The sequence below is a fragment of the Engystomops pustulosus genome, chromosome 1, assembly GCF_040894005.1.
Source record: "Engystomops pustulosus chromosome 1, aEngPut4.maternal, whole genome shotgun sequence".
NCBI classification, from domain to species: domain Eukaryota; kingdom Metazoa; phylum Chordata; class Amphibia; order Anura; family Leptodactylidae; genus Engystomops; species Engystomops pustulosus.
The window spans coordinates 36,219,393-36,236,698 of record NC_092411.1 but is presented as its reverse complement, the minus strand read 5'-3'; the positions used below and the strand labels follow the sequence as shown (position 1 = coordinate 36,236,698).

The window sequence follows — 17,306 nt, the reverse complement described above, 5'->3', positions numbered from 1 at the left end:
GATGTTTTTAGTTCCTTGTTTTTGTTTCTTAGTCTAAGGCTAAGTTCAAATCTCCGTTCCTTACCTCCATTTAAAAAAAAACATTTTTTAAAATATCCCATTGATATCAATGTATAAATGTCATCCGTTATGGTCAGTTTGTCCTGGGTCCATTATCTATTTTTTTTCAAACGGAGGAAAAATTACTGCAGCCTCTGTGATTTTTTCCATCCAAAAAATACATGGATAATGGATGCCTGCCTAAACGGAACATAACGGATAACAGAAAATTAACATTGATGTCAATGGGATTTTTAATTGATACGGTAAACTTTAGTTTTTTACTTTTTTTTTTTAACAGCGGTAAGTGACATCAACGCTCCTGAAGTACAGAAGTGCCTTACCAGCTATCCGCCACTTGCACCCTCCTGGCTCTATAGTATGACAAAGGCCAACTAGAAACCGAGATGTCACTAGAATATAGGAGCCTGAATAAAATTCCCTAATTGCGTTCAATCAACGTGTGCTACATTTTTGCTTGTAACGGCATTTTATTTCCTTTGTTATGCTTGTGCTGTTTACCTAACATGTTTACCTGTTGTGTTGTCTGAGATTTCTTTTTTAAGAAGTTACAAATTTTTGTGCGAAAAAGGTCAAAAAACCATTGCCCTGTCTTATATTAAGCCGGACCTTCCCCCATGTTCCTGTTCTCAATACACATGTACACAAGAGCCATTCCAGAATCTTTGAAGGTCCTCCTAAGGTCCTGAAATCACAGATTGAAAGCGGGTAGAAGGGACTCATCCTCCATTCCCCAAGAAGCTGATTCTAGCACCATATGTAGGAAGTGATTCCGGACTTGTAGGGGCTATAATATTCATACAGCCCAGGGCCCATGGCAGTCTCAATCCCCCCCATCTCTCGCCTTATGTATTTATCTCATCATTCTGTCTCCACACACAGTCACATTCAGAGCAATTACACCTAGGGTGACATAATGACACATTGTCCAGCTCACATACTGAAAATGATTTTATTTTGTCATTTACATTAAATTGATATAAACTTGTCAAGAAAAATGTCAAATCATAGGTTTCATCTTCGCTTGAACATTTAAGAAAAAAAAAAATAACTGAAAAAAAAAATCAATAAATTAGCACAGACAATAAGTTAAAACATATCACAATGTGACCAGTATAGAACAAGAATGCTTTATCTACACAAAACATCCTATCTCCCATCTTCTTTGTTCATTCATTAGAAATCGCCTCCACTCTCTGTCAGTGTATTTGACCAGCACATGCAGAAAAGCTGATTAGTTTTCTGTACAAAGTCCAGGGTTTGAGAAATTACATGTGCCAGGAGGATGCCACTCACTCACCTGCTGAGTCTGCAGGCACCAGTGACACCAGCAATGCTTTAAAGGACTAAAAAGGCAATCTGCCAGCTAATCGTCAGAAAAGTGCTTTTTGCCTCTAGAAAAAGGAAATAAGAGCGAATTTTTTTTTATTATCTGTAGGAAATAAAAAGTTTTTTTTTTATTTTACAAAACGGGCTCGTTTTCTTCTATGAGAGAAGTAGGTGTCAATGACCTTCTCACAAAAGAAATCCAGGTAAAGGTAGAAAGGACCATTGTGCTTTCAGTGGATTTCTTCTGTAAGCCCATTCCAGTGGAGAGGGGGGGTATGAAAATACATGGATAGAGAGGGGTTAAAGGGTTAAACCATTTCACCGAGAAAAAAAAAGCTACCCCTAGATCCATCCTGACTAGTGATGAGTAAATCGATTCGTTGCTTCATAGATTCGGTAATAATCTGCCGGTCTTACGGCACCGAATCAACTCCAATTTTTTTCTGATTCTCTTCGGATGAACCAATGTTACTCCAATGGTCCTGGAAATTGGTAAATTACCCCTTCTAGTCCTCTATTTTTTTAATTAAAAGATTCTATTTAATTCCTTTTATACATTTTTCTTTTATTTTGGGTTTCAGTAGGGTTAGTGTTGGGATAAGGGTTAACCCTACTGAAAAACATTGTAAAAAAATGAATGAAATAAGAAAGGAGCTTTGTTTCTGAGGACGTAGAGTGGTTATGATTTCTCGGACAGTTGTTTCAGACCAAATCGATTTGGACCCGAAAAATTTTTTTGGAAAAGTTCGGCAAAGCTTCAAATAATTTAAATTTGAATGATTTACTCATCTCTAATCCTGACTTATGTTAACCCAGTATAAGCAGCAATGATTCGCCATGGAGACTAGGACCACCACCTACGTATGTCAGCTTCTGCTTGGTCTACAAAGTGCCATCAGGTCCTGGAGGGCTCATTTTAAATTACCAATAAATAAATTATATAAAGGGTTTGGGTTTTTTTTTTTTTTGGTAAGCTCCCAACTGTGTATAAGTACGGAGGAACCCTGATCAACCTAACACCTATCTGGGGTGGTGGTCACTGAGCCACTGCTATGGATGGAGGGATGGATGGGCAGAGGGCAGGATGGTGGCATGGGGTATTAAGTAAAGCTCATGGAGACTGTGTGCTCAAGTGCTTTGCGGCGCAGGGAGGCAATGCTGGTTCCCCTCCACACATCACTGCTGTCCGGGGAACTGCAGAGTTGGGGGGATCCTGTCACGTTGTTGGGACCCTGAAGTGAGGTGGGCACCATGCCAGGGAAGGCTGACTGGTAGAGGTGTGACTGCAGCCCTGTGCCATTGGAGCCCATGTTGGACAACCCCATGGAGCCGGGTGGGGGGCCTGCTGACAGGCTGCACTGAGACAGAGACTGTGCCATTGCTTGTTGCCTTCCAAGAGATGGGGGCAGTGGGAGCTGAGAGACCCCCATACCGGCCGTCGCCCAGCGGGTATCATTGGCATGAAATGAGCACAGGCTGTCGCCCATGGCTGCCGCTGCTGCCGCTGCAGCTGATGGGAACTGGGGCAATCCTGGGGTGGGCAGCAGTGTGCCAGGGGCACGGAACACATTGGTGGTCTTCTTGCGCTTCTTCCACTTGGCGCGTCTGTTCTGGAACCAGACCTAGAAGATACAAGAGGCAGAGCCCTATTATTATCACATGTCACAGAAGAGTATCTGCAGCTGCTTCAAGACCTGGTGCCCACATAATACCTATAATACAATCTCTTCAGAATAAATTATCCAGTATATAATAGACATTGAGAAATCTTATAGATATAATACAATGATAAAATGTGGTATCAGAAATAATAATAGCATTAATAAGATGATGCATATATACAATGCTCCATATATAGTAAATATAGGGAGATAGGGCAGAGGGAGTGTGGTAAGTTGGCATGGTTGGTCAGTGTTTCAACATGAGGTGACATAAATAATAAAAATTAAAATAAAATAATACAATCAAATATAATAGTGGGGATCCAGTCCATTCAGCCCAGTACAAGAACCAGTACCAGAACTATTGCTAGGCAGTGCTGACTGTATGACCCTCAGCAGAGGCAGGTGGGTGGACAGTGCCTGGTGCTGAACCCTATACTACACAGTGTGCAGGGATGCAAGAAAGCAAACCAGAGACATGCTGAGATATTTAGCTAATATGTCTGTATATATTTCCAAAAATATATCTATATGTGTGTATATTGATGATGCTATAGCTATGATGCTTTTTAATTATTTCATTTATGCATTTTAATTATTATATATAAAATATGTTCACTGTAAAAACATAATAAAATGTATAATAAAGATAGATAGATAGATAGATAGATAGATAGATAGATAGATGGATATTCTATCATTCATATATATATATATATATATATATATATATATATATATATATATATATATATATATAATCTCTCTATGTTCTATCTATCATCTCTTTCTATCTATCTATTTACTGTATTATGTATATCTATGTTACTCTTTGTTCTAGCTATGTATTTATTTATTGATTGTTTTATCCATTTATCTACCTATCTATCCAACTATCATCATTCTATCCATCTGTATTTGTATCATCACTCTTATATTTCAATCTATAATATATGAATCTATCTATCTATTGTGTAATGGTAATCACATGACTATTGTGCACAATTATTCCCTTCTGTGTGATATAATAATGTATTATATGTATGCTGCTTGTGGTGTAGGGTCTATGGTATGTTATATTTTGTTTGTATCTATCCCGTGCTTTGTCTTCATCTTTCTAGATATAACCTGTGTCCCAACACAATTTCCCTCTCCTCACCCTGTATAAGCACCAAGCAGTCCAGCAGGGCGGTAGGAGGTTGGCACTGGGCACCTGGGGGTCAGGAATATATTGAAGGGGCACATAAAGAGTTTTTTTTTTCTCTCTTTGGGCTCATGAATACTTTTGGTCTGGACATTGGGGTCTGATATGATATTAATATTACAATTATTTGTATTAATTCCTTAGGAATATCTATATATTAATGTATATGTATCTGTTTAATGCATAACTGTAAATTTGTTTTATGATTTTGTATGAAACATTGATTTTATATGCTGCAATTTGTGCTTTTTATTCATATGAATAATGAATAAAATGGTCTATCGCTACAATAAATAATAAATTAATAATATTAATAAGAAGAAGATGAAATCTTGCTTATAATTCTACATAATAATATTGATATATAATTAATTAAAATAATAATATAATGAAGCATAATAGCAGTGATAATAATGATACATCAAGCATGGAATGAATATTCTGCTCTGTACATCTACATATTCGGCACATTTTTCTCTTGCAGAACTTCTCTTCCTGTTTACTTATTTTAAGATCATCATTTTGTTTATTTGATCATTGTTATTTATCAATTCAATAGGGGACTGTGTCATTTATTTCTTTTTTATAATAATCTAAAATGCTATAAAAAATTAAAGACAATAAATATTAACTCCCGACTTGATTGATTGCAATGTAGTCGCCCCACATTTACTCGGTGATAAGACCATCAAATACCAAAAAACACAATTGATACAAATAGTAATAACAATAACAAAAAAAATAGATTAAAATAAAATACAGGTATACATAATGGTCTCGGTTTTGATGTTTCTATTTTCCCAATAATTTGCTTATATATAGTTCCGTTAAGACGCTTATGTTTTTCTTTTTCAGTGTTTTAAATTGTGTTTTTTATATATACAAAATAATGATTTTATTTATAAAAAAAATTTTTGTGGTTTAAACAGAAATGATTTTCTGTATTATTTCTAATATCTAGTTTATCATATACAGTAAGTAGCAAAGGTGATATGGATATAAGTTATAAATGTTTACATGTATAATAGTCAGCAATATGTTTCCTGATAGTGATATGTTGCCAATTACATTATGAATTATATATATTACAATACATCATATGACTTAATGTATTGTATACAATTATTGTATCGTTTGATGAATAGACTATATAAAGAAATTATGATTATTATGAAGTGTATTCGTTGGATAATTATATATAATATTATATAATATTGCATTACTGTGAAGTTCTTCATTCCTATAATAAGTAGTCATTGTTTACTGTTCAATTATAGTTATGTTATTATTTGTATGCTATTGTGAAACTATTAATAATTAACTGATATTATATATTGGTAATTTTTATGAGATTTCAGAACAATATAACTACATAATTTTAAAGTTAAAAGATGATGAAGATTATTTGATCCATCCTAATCTATATCTAGAAACACAGCTATTCCCCAGCCTGAACATCACATGATGCTGAATATCTTACAACCATTGCACTTGCCTATGTTATAGCATCTGCTTGCAACCCAATATCCAGTCCAATTTTCTTCTTTGTGTTGCTATTGTTTTGTATTTAATGAGTGAAGACAAGACACAAGGAGTTATTGGGAAGCATTAGAGGAATGCAGCAGCTATTAGGGATGTAAACATTCCATGAATAATAGAGAATAGAGAGCTCCATTATGTTGGGAGGATTAGTAGAATTGCAGACACAAAATATCATTTTATGTGTCATGGTTTAGTAGAGCTGAGCAGCACATCCATCAGGGCTGATAGCACAGGCATTAACCATCAGTGCAAATGGCTGCAGCCTGAGTGTTATGTGAAGTGCTGGAAATGGGGAGAAGGATGAGAAATACAGGGGGGAAAGACATCCCAGTGTTTATGGAAGGGGATAGAGAAAGATTGGGCTCCTTATCTGTAACAGAGACCCTCTCATTACCTGGTAGTGGAGGGACTTGTAGAGAGTGATTGGGGAGGGAGCGGGATCACACTGCTATAATATAGACATACTGTACAGGTATTTCACAATATATTGCCCGTTTAATTGTTGCACTGTAAATGGAATGGTGATAGCACAAGGGAGATAGGGGAAGGGGCAGGGGGGCTGCATTATACTCCTAGACACAACCTTTATGAAGACCTCATTGCAATCTTACTCTTGGAGATGATTAATGTGAGGATTTGGTAGGAAATCTGGAGAGTTGTATTAAAGCTGCCGGGATCTCAGGTTCATTTCGATCAGCCATCCGTGAACCCAGGGCCCAATTCATTACACGATAATAGTGCAGGGAGAGGGGAACATGCAATTTCTCCATTCCATTAGAAAGTCACATAGAAGCCCAGGCCGGGCCCTATTAAGATGTGGCAGCTGACAGCAGCATTACATGGGACAGGGATGGAGGCTGCAGGCACCGGGAAAATCCATAGCACTGGATTAATGGAAAACCCAATATCTAGCTGTCCATTCATCTCATATCTATATATACATGTATACATCTATGTGTGTATATATATATATACATCTATCTAGCTATGTATCATATATATATATACTATATATATCGTATCTATGTATCTTTCCATATATGCACCTATGTATATATCTACATACCTATCTATTTCTATCCATGTCATATCTATCTATACATGTATACATATCTGTACTGTATATATCTATATATTTATACATTAATCTAGGTATACATCTATCTTGATATATATATATAGAGAGAGAGAGAGAGAGAGAGAGAGATTCTATATATTACCTCACATCTATGTACTGTATACTATATAAATATAGATAGATAGATCATATTTATATGTTTCTATCTCCTATATTATTTCTATATATCTCATATCATCTATATATCTGTCTCCTATAATTTATCCATCTATATCATATCTTTCTCTTTTATCAATATAAGATCTATTTCAAAACTGTATCCTTTTTTGCATTTGTATTTATATTTATCTATCTACTGTATATCTATTATTTATATAGTATGTATCTGAAATCTTTCTTCTGCTATTTATTTGTATATATATTTTCTACCAATAATTTATCTGTCTATATATGTACCTATCTATATTTATCAATTTACCTTCTATTATTTATATAAAGATATCTCATTCCAAAATCTGTATTCCGCGTTTATAATATATTTATTTATTTTCTTATTATGTATCTTGTATCTATAAGCTATATTTAGGTAACTATTATCCAGGTAGTTATCTTTTTTCTATACATCTATATATTACTTTACATAAACTTTGTAAAATCGGGCCTAGTGTGAGTACACACACACATATTTCTCTGTGTACAGGTATTTGTGTGTGTCAATTTCCATAAAGGACAAATATCAATATCTATGTTTTAATCGCATATAAAATAACAGCTAAATATAGCTAAATTTAATACATATATGGATGGATGTATCTTTCTATCTATCAATAACTAGGTATGTCTATATATCTTATAAATACCCAGTTTGTAAATACAGGAGGGGGATGTGTGTATTTACTCAGGGTTCAATTTTACAATTGTTCTGTAATGTACTTGATGAAGAAATGGAAAGCTGTAAGATTGGTAGATAACAAGTACAAGGTGATAAAGATAGATACGTTGATAATAAAACGGTGGACTATTAAAATATTTATAATGTGATAGATATAATAAGAATAAATAGATAGATAAAGGTATGTAAGTATTTAGAGAATGCCCTGCTGTAAGATATGTTATATTTCATATTGTACTTATTTAATATGATATACGTGAATAATATAAACTCCCAGACACAGTCTTCTATATATCAGGGGATGTATACTTATACAAGGCCCTACTGTAATATATATTATTATATTATTATTACATATTGTAATTATTGTATATGACCCAGCTGCATAATGTCAATTCCCAGACACAGTCTTGTATATGTTAAGGTGTGTATACTTATACAAGGCCTAGTGTAATATATATAACTATGTTAATATTATATATTGTAAATTTTGTATGTGATCCACCTGCATAATATAAGCTTTCAAACCCAGTCTTCTACATGTCGGGGTGTGTATACTTATACAAGCCCCTTTACACTCCTGACCCCACTAAGTCTTATCACACAGGATTTATAGAGAACTTCTAATATTCTTTTCCCCATTGATTTGTTTTTTATGTAAATATAATATTGAAAGTGAATGAATCTTTGGAGAGACTAATGATTCTGCTTATTATATTGCATCTGATCACATCATTTGCATGATTTTCCCATTGCTGCTTAATAAGCCATCCCGGGTTATAAATAATAGTGGGATTGGTTCCTAATAATGGTGAGCCATAAAGTGAATGGCTTTTATAGCTGGCACAGCATTGCTGCTGCAGGATAAATCTCTGGATTATTATTTTTAATGTCCCCTCTCTATATTATCTGCTGCTAATAACACTGCATCATTTTCTTATTATTACAACTTTTATTTTCCTCCTCCATTTATAGGACATGGAAGAAATTGGGCTGATCATACTCAATGTCTTATTCACTACAAGACAATCTGTCCCCAGGAAGAGACTGTGCAGCACAGAAAGATTCCCGGCAATCAGCATTCTATGCAAATTCATGCAAATTAAAGCATTAGATTCTAATAGCAGATATTGTGCAGTGTTAATAGGGCTGGGTGTCATCTCGTCTTATTACAATCTATGTCTCCTATAATGGCCAATGAATTTTAGGTGTAATGGGCTCTCTTATTAAATGGAATATTCTTCATGAGCTGATACTTTGTAGCAACAAATATTTGGAAAGAAGAGAATAAAATAAGCGGGTATGTAAGTTATGGTCGATTTTGTTGTAATAAAACGAGGATTGACTATTTTGTGTTGATTGTGTGATGATTTTCGGCAAGAATTGGTTATATTTTCATAGTACTAGTAGTGGTAGTATTAGGTTAAGTTTACATTTATCTATTATTGTAGGAGATACATTATTTTAGAGTTCAGCATTAAAATTAGGATTTAATTCATTACATATGTTTTAGATGATACAGATGTAAATGTAACTATTTATTTCGTTTATAGTATATAATATACATATATACTATACTTAAATTTGGCTCTGCTATATTTAAGCAGATGAAGAACCTATTGGCTCTGCTAGGTTCATTTACAGTATGGATTTAGGAGAGGACATTGATATGGGGATGGTACAGCAAAAAAATAACCACGTCCCGACCAAGGACGCGGTTAATGCATTTTACTTGTTTTTATGTGCAATCTAGTTTTACATGATATCTATGTAATTTCTATGGTCATACATCTGACATGTAAATGGGTTCTTACCTGGACTCTGGACTCAGTCAGGCCGATCCTCAGAGCCAGCTCTTCCCTCATGAAGATATCTGGGTAGTGGGTCTTGGCGAAGCTCCTCTCCAGCTCATTGAGCTGTGCCGGGGTGAATCGGGTTCGGTGCCGCTTCTGCTTCTGCTGTCCCTGGTTCTGTCCCTGCTGCTGACCCGACTGGTTGGGGTTCTGCTGCTGCTGTTGTTTGTCGGGGTCTTTGGAGCTGACCGCCAGTGAGGACTGGTTGGATCCCACGGTGGTGATGTCGTCCCCGGGCAGCAGGGTGGTGCCCTCCACCTGGTCACCATTGCCACCCATGTCTCCCGGGTGCACCTGCTCGGAGGCACCCACTCCCAGGCGGCACTTCACCGCCTCCCGATGCCCCAGAAGCTCTGCGGCATCCTTCATTCCTGTACAGGAGGAGAGGGCATGTAAGCAGGGGGTACACCATGCTATAACATCACTCATCATACACTGTAACATAAGACACTACTCTATATCTATCTATCTATCTACCTACCCTCATCCAGGACAATCCTGGGGCATCACTATTATACTACTATTTAGTTCACCCATTTACAGTAGTCCACACAACTGTGCCAGGCTATAACATCACTCATCATAGACTGTAATATAAATCACTACTGTATATCTATCCATCTACCTATCTTCCTAACTACCCCCAACCAGGGCTACCGTGGGGCATCACTATCATACTACCATTTAGTGCACCCATTTACTGGTGTCCATACAACTGTACCGGGCATTGCATACTGTATCATAACTTAATAGACTTTATCTATCTACCCAACCAGATCTATACTGGGCATCACTATTATACCAACAGTCATTGCACCCATGTTCTAGTGTCCATACAACTGTGCCAAGCATCACATTCTGTAACATAACTCATTATCTCTCAACTCATCTCTCTTTATATATATTTATACCTAATAACTCCAGAATGTATCAATGGAAGTTATTTTATAGAAATATGTTACCATGGACTTGTAACTTGTTAGCAATATGAACCCCATCATCCAATGCAACAACACGAAGTATATGAATGCAAATAATTCAATAGAAATATATTATTATTTACCACACTACCCAATGCAAAAATATCAGGTATTATAACCTGGACAGTATACAACCAGGGTTATGCTGGGGAATCATTATTATACTACATATAACTGCCAGGCATCACATGCTGTAACAGAACTCATCACAGATTTCAATATAGGGCAATACTCTCTCTCTCTCTCTCTCTGTATACATATATCCCCCATGGTCAACTCCATAATGGTTTAATTCATAGAAACATAATATTATGAATTCTAATATATTACTATTTACCCCAATATACAATAAAAGAACATCAGGTATATCAATGCAAGTTATCCTATAGAAATATATTATTATGGACTTGTAAGTTGCAACCTTTTCACCACTGTTACCCCATTGGCATCAGGTTTTATAATCTGGACAGTGGCATTGCCATCTACCTTCTCCTACATAGTCAATATATTACAATCTAGAACTGAACTACATAATTATAGACACATCTGCAGCACAGGCAAGTCTGCTATCTGCAACTAATGTGAAAGTTGCAGGACAAGACTCTTTAGACCACTTTCAGTATTTGTTCAGTATTTTGTGTCAGTGCTTCTAAATAAGGCTTAAAAACACAGAAGAGATTCCGATCTTTTCAAATTTCCAGATTTTGGCTTTGTCAAATACTGATCACATACTGATCTACACTAAAAGGCTAGAGAAAAAACTCCATCAACTAAGTTTCTCCCCCTACAGCAGCCCTTACATTGAAGCAAATCCTTAGCTGTGACTTTCTCTAGAAATCCAAGAAGATAAGAAGGAGAAGCAAGTAAAAAAGATGTTTGAGTGTAAATAGAGTTGGATGCCACATCCCTGTATTATAAGACTGCAGTTAAATCAAATTACACTTTAATACTACACAATTACTTTGGAAGGAATTAGCCCATTTAGGGAGCATTAAGGCACAAATTGACGCCTTATCTTTGGGAGGGGAGTCGGGGGCACACACTCACCGAGTCGGGCGTCCAGGAGGTCGGCGTGAGACAGCATCGCGCACCGCTCCAGGGCGAAAGCTTGTCCCCCCCAAATCCTGCCGGCTGCTTAACGATCGCCAAATAAAAATAGATAGATAGATATAGATAAGCTAAATGAAAGAAAATTCGGTTTGTGCTTAAAAAGGGGGGTCCCCTGCATTATAATGTCCTTTACAGAGGCGGGGAGGCGCTTAGTGCCTGGGTGAGGGCTGCCACCAGCGACCAATCACTGAGCGATCTGCAAATGTCACCGACTCAGAGCAAGTGCACAGCCTCCCCCCCCCCCCCCCTCTCTGTGCACCTCAATGGAGACCCCCAGCTGCCAGACCCCTGCAACACCCTGGCACCCATGCCAACACTCACTGGACCAGGCATATAATAGACTAAATCTGCTCCACATCAAAGTGAATCCGACCTAAAAAAAAGAAAAAAAAAGATATTATTATAAATGATAAAAGGTCCAGATCTATTAGAAGCTGTGTTTTTTTCTCCCCATTTATCGCATTTCTGTTTATTTACTCTATCATTTGCAATTATCACTACCAGGATTTATTTGGGACTAAATTCCATTAATATTAATTAAAAAAAAAAGCTGGCGAGTTATTGTTCACAGTGATTGGACTTTAAGGGTTAAATGAAGTCAGATAGATAAAAATTTAGCGGATCATTTCACCCAATGCTTTAGACAGCAACTAAATGTCGGATGCGCGATCATTATTGATACAGACGTTTGGATTCGATAGATCTACATGGGATGAGATGGATAGATAGACAGATAGATAGATAGATAGATAGATAGATAGATAGATAGATATGAGATTGATAGCTATAGGGAGATATATTAGATTTAGGATAGATATAGGAGATAGATAGATAGATAGATAGATAGATAGATAGATAGATAGATAGATAGATATGAGATAGATAGATAGATAGATAGATAGATACTAAAATATAAGCATAAGATAAATAGTTATATAAATGTGTGATTAATAGGTTGAAAATGGATGGATAAAACTGAAAATATGGGAATATAGAGAAAATAGATCAAATAGATCATGGGCAACCACTTGATGACAATGGATAGATGGACTTAAAATTAATAAATATCTGATAGGAAATAGATTAATACATAGATAATATAGAATATATATTAATAAATAGATATATTTTTGTACATGGTAACTGAATTTACTTCACATTATTTTTAGAGCTAGGTCTATACTTTCTAGATACAATTTTGTTGTATTTAGTAAATACTATGTCATAAACATATCTACTGAAGCGTCATTGTGCAATGTACATGGGCCATCATCATCATCATCCTCCTCACATTAACTAGATTTTCGGTTTGTATATTTTGTGTAACCTTCACACAGCCCTCCCTATACCCCCTGTCTGATGTCCTTCCATCCTTCTGTGTTAGCAGATATTATCTATGATGATTCTGATTTAGATAAACAAATCCATCTCTTCCACACTTGATGCCATGAGCATTGGGCTGCAGACCCTCCTCATGGAGTGTGCTGGGGTATAGTAGAGAAAGATGTGAATCATTGTACATTGCTGCAGATTGTGCATGAACATCCTCCATAGACAAAGTCAATTTCATGCAGTAAATAGAGTTAAATGTTCTTTCTTTGCATCTGAATGTGTGAAAAGTGCAGGAGCAATGTGCAGGGCTGTGAGCAGGGGAAGCCAAGCATCCCTAATGCTCTGATTCTTCAATCCCAGCCAACAACAAAGTTTAGATTAGCAATATATTTCTAACCAGAGTCATTTTCAAGATCATTAGGCATTTATGTAATTAGTGCCAAATCTATAAGCTTTTATTACGATTATTAGAGTAAAATCAGTCTAAATTTGTACTAATTTACTACTGTTTAGACTTGGCTGTCAAAGCCAGAGCTTCTTATTGTAAATGATAAGTGAGGAAATTAAGTGCAAAATTCTGTACCAGTTCTGATGCTCCTGCAAACAATCCGTTTCAATTGTGTTTGAGGCAGGAGCACAAAGCCCTTTCCATGTCATCTCTGTTGATTTTTCTTGTCTCTTCCTCTTATTTGCACAGCACTGAGCCCTGTGCACCCTCTAGGCACTGTCTTCCCAGCCTCCCCCTGATTAACATTGATTTCTAATCCAACATTGATGCAATTAAGAAGATTCATTTAGCCCAGAAGTATAAAGAGAAGAAGCCCACAGAGTTTATGGTTACTCCATGATCTGACACTGGGATGGCAGTAGCAGATGCGGGGGGCTCTTCCCCTTGTCTTTTTGGACAAGAGATGAACAAAGGAGGCGACAGAGCAGATCTGGCCACTTTCTTCCCCTATTCAGCTCCTTAGGGCTTCTCCACATGGTTACATTTTGCAGAGACTGGGCTATGGATCACCCCCTGGCACCTATAGAGGAACTAAGGGTCAGCAGAGGGTAGGGGGGAAGTAACCAAAATGAGAGAAAGGGGGATCAGGGGAGAGGTCAGGAGACAGACAGAAGGGACAGGGTGTTGTGGTGTGAAAAGATGTGTGTAGGTAGTTTTGGTCTGACTGTAACACGACTGCTAGTGATTTGGGATAACTGGTGGTAGGAAGATATGTGGTCTGTAGTCGGACACAGAACTGCAAGTAAAGGTAGTTTTAAGGCGATGGATAATTGCTTATGGACAGGACATATCAGAGCAAGTGTCTGAATGTTACTGGAGATGAGAAAGATACAAAGATAGAATTGATATATACTGTATATATGTGTCGTATGCAGTCGGATATAGAACTGCAAGTAAAGGTAGTTTTAAGACAAGGGATAATTGCTTATAGATAGGACATATCAGAGCATGGTTGTCAATATGACTGGAGAGAGAGAACAGATAGATAGATAGATAGATAGATAGATAGATAGATAGATAGATAGATGAATAGATAAGATTATGAATAGATTAGAACAGGAGATCTTTGTGGAAGCATCTTTCATGTTAAAGCTTCAGCACCCTAGACAGCTCTCTACCATCTCCATAGCCCTTCTATCATCCCGCTCCACGTTCGATTGTCCCCTGGTTATTATCCTGGTATCTTCATCCTTCCTTAGTTCCCCCCTTTTTATTTTTATTTTTCTCTTTATTTTTTTTATTGTAACAGTTTCTATCTACTTTCTAAGTCGATCTTTATTAAACATCTATATTTGCATGAAGCTAATGAAGTCTACTATGGATGACTAGACATGGTTAAAATAATTATTGTCTTTCTCAGTAAACTAATGTTACTCTAAGAAATTATAATAGGGAAATATTACTATGGCTAATAATCAGAGCACTGATAACACTATTGCTATTGCAATAGAAAAAAAATACAGCTAATAAAATAATGTGATAGATGTTATTGGATCTGTAATAATAATAATAATATAAAATATACTAATAACAATAAAATATTAAGAATATAATAAAATCCTACAACTATTATAAAAAATAAATATAATAAAATCATAATAATAATGTATTACTGATACTAACAACAATAATTGCTAATAATAAATATTGCTACATTGGTAGTAATAATAATATATCATAAAATAATAATATATAATACTATAATAGCAGAAATGATAATACTGGTGTAGGGGCTAGTCCTGGTAGTAGTAATAGAGTAGTAGCCCCGGATAATGTGAATGTATGCAGGCTCCGGCCATAAATCGTGCAGTAATAGTTACATGTGGCCACATGACAGCAGTAATAACAATAAGGTGTTATTAGAGGAGGATCAATCTGTGTTACCCTCCGTCCAGTGATTGATAGAGCGCTTCATTTTATCACTTTTCTATTGCTCTTGATTTTTCTGCTACTATAAACAAACTAAATCATTTCTTTTCAGGGGGAAAAGCGCCCCCTCCCCTCACCAGTAGCAGCACAGAGAGAGGAGAGGTGGGGGGCCTGGCCAGAGGGGAGACAACCCCTCATACACAGGGCACAGGCCAGGACTACTTTACATGGATATATAAAACTATAGATATGAGGGAGATAGATGATCATGTAGATATAACGATAATAAGAGATAGATAATAGATGGATGGATGGATGGATAGACAGATAATACTGCAGATAAATAGATAATACTGTAGATAAATAGATAATACTGTAAATACTTTAGATAAATATTTATATACTGTAGATACAAAATGGAGAGATAGATAGATTTATAGATAATTGGTACTGTAGATAGAAAGATGGATATGTAGATAATATATTGTCATCTCAATTAAAGTGGATAGATAAGACTGTAGATATGGGAGAGATAGATGATATTGTAGATATATACATATGTCATACATATATATATATATATATATATATATATATATATATATATATATATATACATATATGGATAGATATACTGTAGAGATAGATATATTATAGATATGGGAGAGATAGATGATACTGTAGATAGATAGACAGATAGATAGATAGATAGATAATACTGTGGATAGAAAAATGGAGAGGTAGATACATTTACAGATCGATTATACTGTAAATAGATAGAATGATTATACCGTGGATAAAAAGATGTATATATATTTATTATATATTATATATATTTATTTATTTATAGACTTGCCATCTCAATTCAAGCTGCATAATTTGCAATCATCTGCACCTCCATGGAAGTTCCTTTATCTGTCATATTTCCATCATTCCATCTACAGTATCCATCTTTATTATTATTATCACCATCACTTCCTATAGTTTCCCATGTTTACAGGTCCTTTTCATAAATTTCAATATATGTTCTTACTATTTGACGCTGTATCATTTTATCTATCTATTATGCATCATCTCATTTAATTCTATTTATCATAAACTCATTGGGTTATCTTTTTTGCATCTTCATTGTCATATTTCAATATATTATCTATCTATCTATCTATCTATCTATCTATCTATCTATCTATCTATCTATCTATCTATATGATAGTAGCTTTGTGTGTTGTATAGCAAGTTTCAAGTGTTATCACCACTGATCAGAATGTAAGAAGTGTCTTGAAAAATCACTTTAAAGTAAACTTAACAGGATTTTCTATGACGGATGCAGTGATTTTTGCTCCATAAATAGGTTTTAGATTGTAACACACATGTAGAACTGGAACAATGGGAACTACCAGGGAATATATTGGTCGGCCCCTAATACAATTTATTTAGACAGTTTACCACTCATAAAAATAGAGATTGAATTTTGTACAAGAGGATCTGCCAGGGCCCGGCTCCAGGAAACCAGCGCTTTCTTCTTGCCCTTTTCCTTTCTATTTTTGTTCCATTTTAACTAAGTACAAAAAATGTTCTAAAATAGATATAAATTCATCCCCAACCCCGGATCTGACCATGTACAGGGCTGAGGGTCTGCTGACAGTGACTGCACAACAAGAGGGTATAGGCTGCCTCTTGTTAACCCATGACTGCCTGCTGCCCAACATCAATAGATGCATCTATATTATGTATATCATAATATCTATCTTTCTCTTTATATATTTTTATATAAAATACACATACAGTAACTTACACACATATCTATCATAATTTTCATAATTGCATATAAAATAATTGCCTGTGTATAGTTTTGTTTATTAACCAATACCAAAAGTTATAGGTGTAT

At 35.6% G+C, this 17,306-nt stretch overlaps 1 protein-coding gene across 1 annotated transcript; it reads right to left on the bottom strand.

The window, feature by feature from the left end:
* Positions 1–995: 995 nt before the first annotated feature.
* Positions 996–11,809, bottom strand: OTP (orthopedia homeobox). Its single transcript, XM_072137907.1, has 3 exons — positions 11,647–11,809; positions 9,581–9,990; positions 996–3,011 (listed from the first exon to the last, which is right to left on the bottom strand). Exons 1-3 carry the CDS (start codon positions 11,681–11,683, stop codon positions 2,490–2,492), a joined length of 969 nt encoding a protein of 322 aa, XP_071994008.1. The 5' UTR covers positions 11,684–11,809; the 3' UTR covers positions 996–2,489.
* Positions 11,810–17,306: the final 5,497 nt, after the last annotated feature.